The sequence below is a fragment of the Cavia porcellus genome, unplaced genomic scaffold (assembly GCF_034190915.1).
Source record: "Cavia porcellus strain 051 isolate PalLab524CR breed Dunkin Hartley unplaced genomic scaffold, mCavPor4.1 scaffold_10, whole genome shotgun sequence".
Lineage (NCBI taxonomy): Eukaryota > Metazoa > Chordata > Mammalia > Rodentia > Caviidae > Cavia > Cavia porcellus.
In genome coordinates, this window is record NW_026947493.1 from 71,061,424 (window position 1) to 71,075,117 (window position 13,694).

General features: G+C 40.1%; 1 protein-coding gene across 1 annotated transcript in view; it reads left to right on the forward strand.

The window, feature by feature from the left end:
• Window positions 1-13,694, forward strand: part of Pop1 (POP1 homolog, ribonuclease P/MRP subunit) — a 35,676-nt gene that overhangs the window by 7,782 nt on the left and 14,200 nt on the right. The window contains exons 2-9 of the mRNA XM_003479885.5: window positions 1,088-1,231; window positions 2,767-2,934; window positions 4,364-4,539; window positions 6,002-6,250; window positions 9,585-9,672; window positions 10,230-10,417; window positions 11,614-11,870; window positions 11,991-12,084. Of these exons, the coding sequence (XP_003479933.2) occupies window positions 1,090-1,231; window positions 2,767-2,934; window positions 4,364-4,539; window positions 6,002-6,250; window positions 9,585-9,672; window positions 10,230-10,417; window positions 11,614-11,870; window positions 11,991-12,084 (1,362 nt within the window). The 5' untranslated portion in view covers window positions 1,088-1,089. The remainder of the gene's footprint in view (window positions 1-1,087; window positions 1,232-2,766; window positions 2,935-4,363; window positions 4,540-6,001; window positions 6,251-9,584; window positions 9,673-10,229; window positions 10,418-11,613; window positions 11,871-11,990; window positions 12,085-13,694) is intronic.

Consider the following 13,694-nt stretch of genomic DNA (forward strand, 5'->3'; position numbering starts at 1 on the left):
GCATAACTCCACCTGCTTATGTCTCCTTAGTCCGCACCATACCTGGCTTCTGAGCCTAGTTTTTCAGAGAGCCTCCGGTAGTTGCTATTATCTGTCCGCCATGTTCTCCCGGAACTACACACTATTATTTTTGAAACAGTTATTCAGGTCACAGGATCAAAGCATGCAAAGTGAACATTCAAACAGTGAGACTGCAAATAGTTGTGTTCAATGATCCAAACAAAAATATTAATATGGTCATCTATTTAACACACCTAAGCATGCTTGCTGTTGTATCCTTTAGGGCACTTGAAAACGTATTTTTAAAGGTCATCTAGTATAATAAGGGATGAGATAGTTACATATTTTATTAAAATTATTTTTTTGTCCTCATGTTACAGTTAAGGCATATATTGTAGGGATGCCTGTTGGTCAAAGTGTGTCTCTAACAGCTTATGCTATTAATGAATTTCATTTTAAAATAGAAAACAAGTGTTTTAACTGAATCCATGAAAGGGGGAGGTGGGTGTTGAGTTGAGAATTAGTGAGTCAATCAAGGAGGCTTTACCAGAGTTTATTCTTTATCCTTTGTACTTCAGGACCACCTATTGCTACTGTGAATTAGTCATAGAGTCAGTGTCATTTCAGTAGTAGAAATGAAACCATCAGTAATGCATGTTAAATTTGGAGTTGTGTTATAAGTGACATTGATTCAGGTGGTTTTTATTTCACTTAGCAATCATGATAAAATGTTTCAACTAATTTTTTTATGCATAGTGATCTAATCTCACTTTCTTTTTTATTCTTCTAACAGATTTTATGTAGTGTCAACATTTGTATGTGACTTAATTATTTGGCAATAAACTGGAATGTACCATAGGAAATTCTCCATCAGTAAATTTCATTCATTTTATTTAAGTGGGTTTCGGGTGTTAATATCATTTATGACCTTGAAATTTCCCTCTTTGGTATCATCAATCTACCTACAGTAAATGAAGGTTTATTGTGTGAAAGAGTCAAAGTCTGAGTTGGACAAATATGTATTAAATGTATTAGTAGGGAATGGGAGTTCCCTCTCCCTGTATTAAATTGGTTTCTTCTTTTCCAGAGATGTCTAATGCAAAAGAAAGAAAGCATGCTAAGAAAATGAGAAACCAGCCCACAAATGTGACCCTATCCTCTGGCTTTGTGGCTGATAGAAGTGGAAAGCACTATAACGGAGAGGGGAGACCTTTCCAAGCTCAAAAACAAGGTAAGATATACACAATGTTCGCCGCTTTCATTGAGGTTTGATTGCTTTGGGCAGCTGCTTTTGACAGTAGTTGTCATCTAAGTAGCAAATGAGCCAAATTAACAAATAGAGTCTGCTGTTTAATAGTCTCAAATGATCTACTTGCAAATTTGCCTGCTGGCTAAAGTTTATTTGTGAACCCCAAATCAACTGTCAGTGGAGGTTTGGTGGTCTTTTCTGAGATGCAAAGCAGAATAAGATTTGACTTACGTCGTAAGTAAGTTGCAGGTGCTGCCTTATTTCAGTGGTTGTGCAGTCGAGGCCAGAGGTGGAGACAGCAGAAGGCACAGGAAGCTCTGGCTCTGCCTCGCTTGAGTCTTACCACGGGGCGGCTCATGGAGCTCACCTGATGCTTCTGAACTTTATGTTCTCTTTTGTAAAATAAAGGAGATGCAAACTACCAGTTGTTCACTGGGGCAGCAATAGAAAAATGCCAGTTTTGGAAAACAGCAAAAGCAGGTGACCTGCTATGAAGAACAGTGTGTATTGGGGCTGCATAAATAATTTGAGAGTTAAATGCTTAAGATCTAGATTCTGATCCAGTAACTTGAGGACTACCTTGACATGCTATAAGCTCTTATTTAAACATTACGATGACAAACTTTGTAACATTCCAGGTTATTGTGGCTTATTAAAATAAGCAGACATACCATAAAATTCTGTACTGACCTTTCCTCTGTTCACAGACAAGTGTCTGATGTTACCTTAAATTCAGAGTCGTTTAGATGCCTAGGCATTTGTGTAGCAACTTTGCTTTTCATTCCTTCCTTAAAAGTGTCTTCTGTTAGGATAAGACTGAGTACACAAAAGCATGTGTACTTGATTGTCACGTTTAAGAGCATGTTATTCAGGTTAGTATAACAACCTACCATACACTAGGTAGCTTCAAAATAACAAGTATATTTTTCACAGTTCTGGAGGTCAAACAGTCCCAAGATCCAGCAGCAGATTCAATGTCTGGTTCACAGGTGCACCTTTCCCTGTCCTCGCATGGTGGAGGGGTGAGGGATCTCTCTGGAGCCTCATTTATAAAAGACATTATATCTTATTCAGGAGGCTCTGTTCCCAATATATTATTATCACCTCCCAAAGGCTCCACCTCCTCATACTACCACCTTGGTGGTTAAATTTCAGCATGTGAATTTGGGTGTGTGTTGGGGGGGGGGCATTAACATTCAGACCATAGCAAAGAACCTAGCAACAATTTCATGTTGACTGCAAGTGTGCAATGTATCTCTTCTAGCCAAGGTTCTTTATGTGTGTCATAATGTCATGATTAGCTCTGTGACCTGGGTCAAGGCATTTCAGTTTCCTAGTCGAGATCTTTCCTCTTATAAAAGAGATAGTAATAACCACTTTAAAGGTTGTTGTGAGATTAAAAACGTAATGTTGCAACCCAGCAGATGTTAGTTGTCCCCTATAATCCTTATCTGTGGTAAGGATATCCTGGTGAGGATGACTTGCTTCTTTTTGTTTTCTTTTTGAAAATGCTCTAGAACCTCATTCTGGAACTTCACGACAGCGGCAAACCAAGCTGACGTCCCATTCACTGCCTGAGCCTGATGCAAATGAACCATCTTCCTCCAAACTCATGTTTAAAAAAAAGGGAGGCTGGAAAGCAGGTCCCGATGGGGCTTCTCAGGAGATTCCCAAGTATATAACTGGTTCGTATGGGTGAGGAGATGCAGTCTGATTTTATTGTGTGCTCTTTTTTTAATTTTCTTTTTAGTACAGCCAGATATAAATTACACTCTGCAGTGTCCTAGTATTGTAGTTCTTGTCTTGCTCCTTTATTCCATCTACTTGGGCCCCCGCACCTAGCCTAGACTTTGGCCGTAACCTCCTTAGGCCTGATGCTCTTCCTTTTTCAATTTCTCTCTTTTCTGTTACCCATCTTTTAAATCTTTATTTGTGAACCTAACCGTGAGCTCCCATCTCATCCCTCTGTAATGTTCCACCCACACTCACTGTGGTGGCATTCTCCAAAGATGGAAGCAAATTTAACACACTTTATTTGCAACCGAGACCTTTGTTTAAAAGCCTTTTGCCAGGTCCTCCTTCCATTCTCATGTCCTGTCGCCCCTTCATCACTTCCATCTCCTCTGCCGCATAAACCTTACATTCCGTGCACATCCTGTTTATATACCTTCTGGCCTCTGCATGCCTTGGACAGATTCACCTATATTTCCCTGGCTCTCTGTTTACTACTTAAAAAAGAATCTGTTTTTCAATAAAGAGAACCAACAATTTAATTGCGTGTTTGGAAGAAGCAGAAAATATTAAGCAACAAATCTTTGAGCCAAAACTATAGTTAAACATTTTCTCTGTATGGTTATTGCACTTAAAAAAGATTGTGATTATCTTGCACGTATATACAGAATCTGCCAAAATTGTATACATTTTAGGAAAAGAAAAACTTGCATAAATATTTTAATACCTAATTTATTAAGCCATCATAAGATTAATACAGGTTACCTTTGCCCTCTACAAGATGTATTCAAAGTGGTAGCTCTTAGCATCCAGATATTTCTTCGTATGGCAAGCTGCTACCTAGGTAACCTCGGTCACTGTGCACTGAGATTGCTGCACACATTTTCAAATTTTTGAAGGCCATTGAAACACATTTTCAATTTCTGCTCTAAGGGCTGGCAGTGTAGTGGGTTTTCTGTGATACGTGATATCCTTTAGGGTCTCCTATAGATGAAAGTCTACAGGTGTTACATCAGGAATATTAAAATATTTACATAAATTTCTTCCTGAAGTATGTATATATTTTGGTGGACTCTGTATATTGTATGGTGATCCTTGTTTTTAAGACTGCTTATAAAGTTTTTTTTTAAGCTTTTTGTCGATTAGAAAAGTAAAACAATAGGAAAAATAAAGCAAGAGGAAATTTATCAAATATAAATGTTTAAGGAGCATTTTCTCACAAAGGTGTGGTACAGAAATAACCTCTGGCGGGGTTTATCTGACAGGGCTTAGGGTGGTGGGTGTCCATAAGCTCACAAACCTCCAATCCAGCTTCCTGCTGGAGTCCACTGGAGAAGGTGCTGATTTAAGGCTTGGTTTCCACCGTGTCATTTCCTTCAACAGCTTCTACCTTCGCTCAAGCACGAGCTGCTGAAATAAGTGCTATGTTAAAGGCTGTGACCCAGAAGTCTTCCAATTCCCTGGTTTTCCAGACTCTGCCACGGCACATGAGGCGGAGGGCCATGAGCCACAACGTCAAACGCCTTCCCAGACGGCTGCAAGAGATGGCCCAGAAGGAGGTGGGAGTTCCACTTGGTAGAATGCTTAGATTGGTAGTTCCTGGAAGAAACTGAGCAACACTCACTTAAAAGACTTTTTAAAAAGGAAAATCAGAAAGCAATGTACTCATTTATGTTTTAAATTTTTGATTGAATCGTTATCTAGCCCTCCCCATACTCCTTAAGCCATATTAGTAGGCATTTGGATATTAAAGAGTAGCATTGGAACTCCTCGCTTTTAATGATGTGAAATAGTTGATGTTTTTCTTCCTAGATTTAAAGTAAAATTCTGACCTTTTTATCAGATTAGCATTTTGCTTCTGTAAAGGCAATATCAATGCTTAGTATTTACCATATGACTTTGTTGAAGTTGAAAGCTTGAACTTATATTTAATTTTTGTGCAGTCTACGTGTGGTTTAGCAGAGCCAAAATACTGGACTGGAACATTGTAATATTGTGTAAATGACCCATGTCTTTACTAATTCAAAATTTATTGAATGGCTTTCAGTGTACCAGCGCTGTGCTAGGGGTAGAGTTAGAATTCAGGGAGATGAAGTCCCTGTCCTTACAATGCTCACTATTTTTTTGGGAGGAGGATCTTTTTGAGACAGGTCTCACTATGCAGTTCAGGTTGGCCTTGGCCTCCCTGTAGCCCAGGTTGGCCTCAAGCTTGCAGCAGTCCTCTCTCAGCCTCCTGAATGCTGGGATTACAGGTGTGCACCACCACACCCAGACTAACATAACATTTTTTTCACTAAAGTATAGCTTGATTATGGGAGATTTACAAATGAAATCTAACCAGGAATTTTATGTTTTCTAGATTTAATATAAGGTCTTTTTGTTGTTGTTATTGGTTTTTTTTGGAACTGAGGATCGAACTCACAACCTTTCACTTGCTTGCCAGGCAGGCGCTTATGCCACTGAGCTAAATCCCTAGCTCCTTTGTTTGTTTTTGTCTTTTAAAGACCAGGTTTCACTATATCAAGGTCTGTTTTCTAGTGATAGCATTTAGCATTGTCTGTCTGCTGTTTAAGTTAATTGAATTAATTGCATTTTCTTTACTTCTGTATTTTGTTCTTAAGCTCTTGGTTGTAGTTACAGTCCTGTAGGTTAAAGCAAGAAGCAGTAGCAGCAGGGAGCATTCAACTTTCTCTTTCTTGTCCTCTGTAAATAGCCATGTTAAGCTTGTGTAACTGTTGAAGTTTCATAAATATCCCAGTCTTCACAGAAAATGAAGCATACCTATTTTAGTAAGTGATAAATGTTTAGTAAGTGATAAATTACTAAGATCACCTATCTAAAGTTTTACTCTTTCCATTGTCTGCATTCTCCATTTACATTTGAGAAACCAGCAAATTAACAAATTAAGCAAATTAATGGGATCTATACTTAATTCTAAAGTGACTTGTTTGATTTCCTAACATTTAACCCGGTTCTGAGATGCTTACAAACTAAAATATACCTCTCTTCTTGTAACTATAGGCAGAGAAGGCTGTGCATCAGAAAAAAGAACATTCCAAAAATAAATGCCATAAAGCTCGAAGATGTCACATAAACCGGACACAAGAATTTAACCGGAGACAAAAGAAGAACATCTGGTTAGAAACTCACATCTGGCATGCCAAACGGTTTCACATGGTGAAGAGGTGGGGCTATTGCCTTGGGGAGAGACCCACCCTCAAGAGCCACAGAGCTTGCTACCGAGCCATGACACACCGCTGCCTCCTTCAGGTACACTTCTCCAGTGGGCTTTCTTTTTGTGTGTAGGCCTTTCCAGTGTTCAACTTTAGAAAGTTCATGGTATGCCAGCATCCTGTCTGTGAGGTTGTCCATCTTATAAGCGATGCCTGTGGCACTTTGCTGGGTGCTGCAGATGAAGCAACCTAAAGCTGGTGCGAGAGGTTGACAGTAATCAAACTGGTCAGGGGTACGGCTGAGAGGGAAAAGTATGCAGTGCAGTGAATGTTCCTTATGGGAACTGGAGGGCGTCTGGGACGTAGGAGCTGAGCTTTAAGGAATAAGATGGGAGAGTGAGGGATGCAAAAGGAAGGGGATGAGAGTGAAGAATTAGAGAAGGTGCTTTGTGACAGCGGTGGACAGACTGAGAGCAAGGCCACTATCGGGTGAAATTAGATTGGAGGCCTGAGTAGAATCGGCTCACGCAGGCTCCTGTTGTCAGGTGAAGACTTACTCAGTGAAGATTAATCAAGTCATTGTTCGTCAGCAGCAGATAACGAGATGCCTTGTTCAGTGCTCATAGTTCTGGTCTAGGTGTGTATGATTCAGTGTTGTCCTGGGAAGTGTGGTTTAAATTTTAAACTTTTTGAGAGGAGGTTGTTTTTGAGCCTCATGCAGTTTTATCAGCAGTGGCTAATGCAACTGCTTTTTCTGTGTTGTAATACGTACTTAGAAATTTACTCCTTGCAGAATGCTGTGTCAATGGCATGATGGCCTTGGCCAAATTTTGAAAGCCATTGATATTGGTGTCTTCTGATACCTCTTGAGAGCAATATAGCAGAACACAAAAGCCTTTTCTAGAAAATTGTGGGAAAATAGGCATGATACAGAATTACCTTTGAAGCATTAGCGATTTTTAATTCAACGGTTCTTTGGTACTCAGCACACTGGGGCTGTGCAGCTAATGCCATCATCCATTTCTGAAACTTCTGACTTTCCTAACTAAATTCTGTATGTAGTAGACAAATTCCCTACTCCTTCCTCCCCTAGTCCCTGGCAACTACTATTCTACTTTTTGTCTTTTAATTGGACTCCTTTTGATACTTGCATGAGTGGTGTCATACAATATTTGTCCTTTTATGTTGGGTTTATTTCACTTAGCATCATGTCTTTGACGTTTATCCATGCCATAGCTTGTATCAGAATTTCCTTCCTTTTTTTTTTTTTTTGGTCTTTTTGAGATAGGGTCTCACTATGCAGTTCAGGCTGGCTTTGAGCTCACTTTATAGCTCAGGCTGGTCTCGAACTTGCAGCGATCCTCCTACCTCACTCTCCCGAGTGCTGGGATTACAGGTGTGAGCCACCATGCCTGGCAGTGATTTTTTTTTTTCTTTTCTTTTCTTTTTTGTACCAGGGATCAAACTCATGACCTTGTACATGCCAGGCAGGCACTTAAGCTGCTGAGCTAAATCTCTAGCCCATCTTCCTTTTTAAGGCTGAATAATATTCTGATGTATGCATAATTATTTGTCTCTTTGTCTGTAATGGACAGTAAGTTGCTTCTATCTTTCGGTTGTGAATAATGTCTAAGGACAAAAATGCTACAATTAATATTTGAGTGCCTGCTTTCAGCTGCTGTAAATGTGTACTAACAAGTAGAATTGCTGGGTCATAGGATCGTAGTGTGTTTAATGTTTTGAGGTATCATCCTATCATTTTCCATAGCAACTGTATCATTTTACATTTCCACAAGGGTTCCAATTTCACCATTCCCTTGTCAACACGTGTTATTTTCTGCTTTTTTGGTGATGGCCATTTTAATCAATGTAAAGTGAATGCAGGAACCTTCTGAGAGCCTTTGATTTGCAAATTCTGCAGCAGAAATCATAAGTATGATCACTGCCTCATTTACGTTGAGGAAGCTGAGTGTGAGAGAGAAGTGACCTGCCCAGCTTGTTGGTGGCCTTGATAGCTGTGCTTTTCCTGCTGTACTCTCTACCTTTCAAGTTTAAGACAGTTGTTTCAGAATGTATTATGTCTCTTTTGGGGCACCATGGCTGATGGGAACAAATACTTAGGAAGGCTTCATATATGCCCAGCCCTGTTTTATATACTTCACATTTAGCTCATTTAATCTGTGCATCAGCAGCACAAGATAGGCAGTTTCCATTATTTGCATTTTACACAAGAGGAACCTGAGGTTTACCGACAGCCAGTGAACGGTGAAGCTGACTCCAGAGTTTCACACCCAACCATTTTTCTCTGTGTCACCTAGTTATACCCATTTGGGTGAGATTCATCTGGCCACTGTTAACTGAAAGCGAGTACTGTAAGTAGGAAGATGTCTGTGTGTTAGTAATGGCACTGGTTGATCTGAATTTGTCAGAATCTTGGCCAACTTTGCCTTTAGTTCCAGCTGCTTAAAGGTGTGCCTAAGAGATTGGTTTGGGGTTAGAGAGCCCGATTTATTGCGTGTGCCATTTGACTGTATGACTTTGCACAAACAGCCACCTCTGTGCCTGTGTTCTCATCTGTGAAATGATGATGGGCCCTGCTTTGTTAGGTGGTGATCTGGAAGAGTCAGTGAGTTTTGAAGGGAAATAAATTAGCCTAGTGCTGGACGCTCAGTAACCCCTCAGTGACTGAACGATTGTTACGGTTCTTTATGATACTGATCTTGGGACTTAGTTCAGTTTCACTTCATTATAGTTAAACTGGTAAATTATTTCTCTCATTACCCTTACTTTTCCTTGTACAGTGCTTTGTTAAAGTTGCCTGTTCTGGGGAAGACTCAGTTTAGGGAGAAAGGGGGAACTGTAATTCATTGTAACGTGGTGTCTCTAGGCTCAGTGTTACATAATCGAGAGGTTGTGTACTGGCTAGCCAGAGAGAGCGGCATAGTGTAATTTGCAGAGTGGATTACTTACTGTCTTGCTTACTCTACTCTGTTTTTATATCTTATGGAGATTTTGGGGAATGAATAGTCATTTGCTTAAAAGCAGCAGTGTTTTGTTTTGTTTTTTTTTTTTTTTTGGTACTGGGGGTTGAACTCACAACCTCATGGTCACCAGGCAAGTGCTTATGCTAAGCTAAATCCCTGGCCAAAAGCAGCAGTTCTTGTAGCCTACTTTGAACTTGCCTCTGAATATGGGAGAAAACAGATTTCCTTTCTTGAAAGGGGGACATATATTTAAATGAAGATTCATTTTTCATATTTTTCTGTTGGTTTAAGAATATTTGCTAATGTAATGCCAGATTTTGACATTGAAAAACTTAACTTTGGTAATTTGTTCTTTAGTCCCCCCCCAGAGGTTTTCTGATGGGGCTTTTGGCTTCTTGGTGCCCTATGTAACTTTAAAGAATATAATTGTGTTTCCTCTTGGTGCAGGATTTATCCTATTACTGCTGTTTGGAGTTGAAGGGTAAAGAAGAAGAAATACTCAAGGCACTTTCTCAGATGTGTAGCTTAGATGCAGGTAATCTTGTTTCAAAACTGGATCTTGTTTTAGTCTTTGTATATTATTCGTTTTATGAATGAGTGACTGGTATAGGCATTTTGAAATTAAAGATAAAACTGCTTTTTCCCAATGATTGTACCCATTTAAGAAGAGTTGAGAGTGTGGTTGTACACAATTGTAATCCAGCACTCAGGAGGCTGGGGCAGAAGGATCACTGTGAGTTCTAGGCCATCCTGAGCTACACAGTAAGACCTTGTCTCAAAAAAAAAAAAAAAAAAAGAAAGAAAGAAAGAAAAATTGAGATGCCCGTTAGGTCTATAACATTGTGAGGTGTAAAGTGAAGGAGTCATTTTGATGGAGTGATCTTAAGTTTTAGTTTTTTACAGAAATTCATTAAATCACTCATTTGATATGTATTTATTGAGAACTTAACTATGTACCAGGCTTTCATCTAAGCCATAAGCAAAACCAAAATTTCATTCCTCCTGGAGATGGTAAAGAGCAGTGTGGTTGGGAGGAAATAGTATTCCTGTGCCGACACTGGAGATCAGAGCATTTTGCTTGTGTTATGGCAGGCCTGACCTTCGCAGCAGTTCACTGCTTGTCTGGAAAGCGCCAGGGCAGTGTGGTGCTCTACCGGGCAAATAAATATCCCAGAGAAATGCTTGGGCCCGTTACGTTTATTTGGAAGCCAGAGGGGACCCCTAGTGGCACTTCCGGGAGCAGGCAGTTGTGGATTTGGCTTCATCCAACTGTTAAACAGGTATGATCCTTTATATCATTTCTCCATCATTCTGTTTTTAATTACCACCAGAAGGGAGCATTACTGAAATTTAAATGCAGTAGTATAAAAGTTTAGTTGACAGTTGGTATTAGAATATAATGGGGGAAGTTGTGTGAATATTGAATGAAGCAGGTTCTTTTTTAAATCTTCAAATTTTTATTCAGAAATATTTCAGTGACAAAACATACAGTTGTTCAAGGTGTTCAAGCATAATGCGTGATGCATGTGTACATTATGTAATGATTACCACATCAAATAACAGATCCATTACTACCCACGTAATATATTTGGCCATCTTACAGAATGAGGCAAATCTTGACCTCTCATTTTTCTGTGAACTGTGAGGAGTAGCAGAGATGAAAACCATCCTTACTTCCTTCTCTCTTGCTTGAATTTGTTTACTGATGCCTAGGTGCTTCTGACAACCTCTTTTTTGGGGGTACTGGGACTTGAACTCATGACCTTGCACTTACCAGGCAGGTACGATGCTGCAAAGCTGTATCCCTAGACCTGTGACAGTCTATTTGATAGAGAGGCCTTGGTAATTCTGATGAATTTTAATTCTGCGTTTAGCTTAGTTTATCCTTTTTAGCATTGTTTTTATACCAGAGGCTATACATTTTTTGCAATTTTTTTTTGCAATTTTTTTTTTAATTTGGTCATAATGGTCATATTGTTTTCGAATATTTTGATATTTGGTTCTTTTTTAGTTCCAAGTGCTGTACAATATCTATAAAAAACAAAGCTTTTTTTGTTTGTTTTTTGAGACGGTGACGCACTATGTCATTCAGGCTGGCCTTGAACTCAGTTTGTAGTTCAGGCTGGCAGCAAGTTCATGGTGATTCTCCTGCCTCAGCCTCCCAAGTGCTGGGATTACAGGCATGAGCCATGACGCCTGCACAAAAAGCCTTTGGGTGGTGAGAAATACAATTTAATTTTTGAAGGGATAAAGATGTGAAAAATAATTTTTTTAAAGCAGTGCTGTGGGTGCATTCAGGGCCTCCAGCATACAAGGCACGTGCTCACTAAGCTACATTCCTAGCCCCCAAAATATTAATTCTTTTTTTTCAAAATGTTAATTTTTTAAAGGGGTAAAATATAAACTAAATCAGTGAAACTTGTAATAATGTATTTACATTTCAAAATTTAAAAATAAATGTGTTCTATATCCTTAGGATATCTTAGAGGAGTTAAAAACTGTGTGCCAGTGTTTGGAACCCGTCAGATCACCTGTGAGCATCCCTAGCCCACTTCCAACACTGTCTCAAGAAAAAAGCCAAACTGAAATGACTGATGAAAAAATTGGCAAGAAAAGAAAAAGAAAAGATGATGAAGAAAATGCTAAACCAATTAAAAAAATCATTGGTGATGGAACTAGAGATCCATGTCAGCCATGTTCTTGGATCTCTCCAAACACAGGCATTATAATCAGGTCTGATTTGAATTCACTCTGAACCTGCTGAACATTTTCAGTAAAGACCTCATTTTTGTCAGTGGCACAGATGCTGCACGTGATGGAAGTTTCCATCATAAGATCTTTTCTGTCTTCCAGCGATTTGACCATGGAGATGAATAGATTCCGGCTTATTGGTCCCCTTTCCCACTCTATCCTAACAGAGGCGCTAAAAACTGCTTCTGTCCACATGGTAAGAGTACAAGTGTATTAGCATCTTCGTGCAAGTTTCTGAATTCTAATATGTACTGTGATATGATAATATTTTGGGCCATGGCTCTTAAATATTTATTTCCTTACTTTTTTATCAAAGAATTTATCTCTCACTTTTAGAAAACCAAATCTAAGAGAATGTGATAAGTAAACTGACTTTTTATGGACATACCAACTCTTCTTGTAGTTGTGTCTTCTAGAAGAGAGTTAACCTGTACCCCATAGGTGGGTGATAGACTGTCTCTGAAATTCCTAAAATTGTATGCCAGCTTTTGAATGTTTGACTTGAGTGATGCATATTTTCTGGGGCTGGTTTCTGTCATGCCCCAAAGGGTAAGAGCAGTAAGTATGTCCATGTCTGATACAGGTTTTTGCAAGCATGATGGTCCTTTTTGTTTCTCAGTATGGTTGCCATGAGCCATGCGATGCCACCAAACACTTGAAAAGTGACTGGGGAGCGGGAGGGAATGTGTATCTTCACTGTCTTAATTAAGTAAATATTATGGTAAATGCTTCTTTGGCCTGTGGCTTGACCACAGCACAGCCATATGGCATAGAGACTAGATTAGGATTCGCCCATCTTGAGTTCAGGGCCTGTGTGTTTTCCTGTCTTAGCAGTTAACTTCTCAGGGCTTGTGCCTCACAGATCTAATGTGGTCAACTATAATGACAGAGTTGAATGGATTTGAGCTTTTAGAAAAAAGATATTTTAGAAACAGAAGTGGCTTCTCCATTTGCTCTTACACCGTTGTTGCCTCTGGCAGCAATACTAGAGGAGCTTCATAGCTTCTCCTTATGGAGACTTGTGGTGTATTTACCCAAAGCCCTAATGTGCCCTGAGCAACTTGGGACCTTCTTGACTTTGTGACTTTGTCTCTCCTCCCCTTCTGCGCTTCAGTGAACACTGGCCTTCCAGGTCTTGGACGCATCGCTTCTCATCTCCCTCAGAGCCTTCGCTCCTGTTTTTCTCCCACTTGCTGGACATTCTCCATTCTGCTTGGCTAGACCTTCCTCCTTCCAGTTCCAGTCTGCCTCATTCAATCTGTGTCACTTTCCTGATCGGTCAGGTTACAGCATCCCTTCTTCTGTGCTGTGCACATTTCCCTTCCCATTTGGACATGTCATGCATTTGTGCAGTGTGAGCCTGTCCTGTTAGACTGTGAGTGTCATGACAGCAAGGGCATCTTGACTGTGTCTCCAGTGTGCCCCATGGCACCTGGCCGAAGGTGGTGCACGGTAGCTCACAGGCTGTGGACTAGCGATTTGAATCTAGCTTGGTTCTCGAGAGCCCTCTGCTTTGCTCAAGTTCTGTGAGGTGAACAGCGCCTCTCCTGTGAGCTGCACAGTGAATCCTGGCTGTCGGTCCTCTGGGCTTGGCATGTGCCCACGGCTTGAACTACTTTTGAAGCCTTGCTCAACTTCTATTCTGTTGGGAAAAGGTATAAGTGGAGTGCCCGTGCATCTTAGTAATACTGTTAAGAGTACTCTAGTAGTGACATGGCCCTTACCTGAAGATATCTTCTAAGGGTACTGGTGCGGTTGCCCCTGGAGACAGTGAAGGTGGTGACAGTAGCAGTGGACCAAGGACTT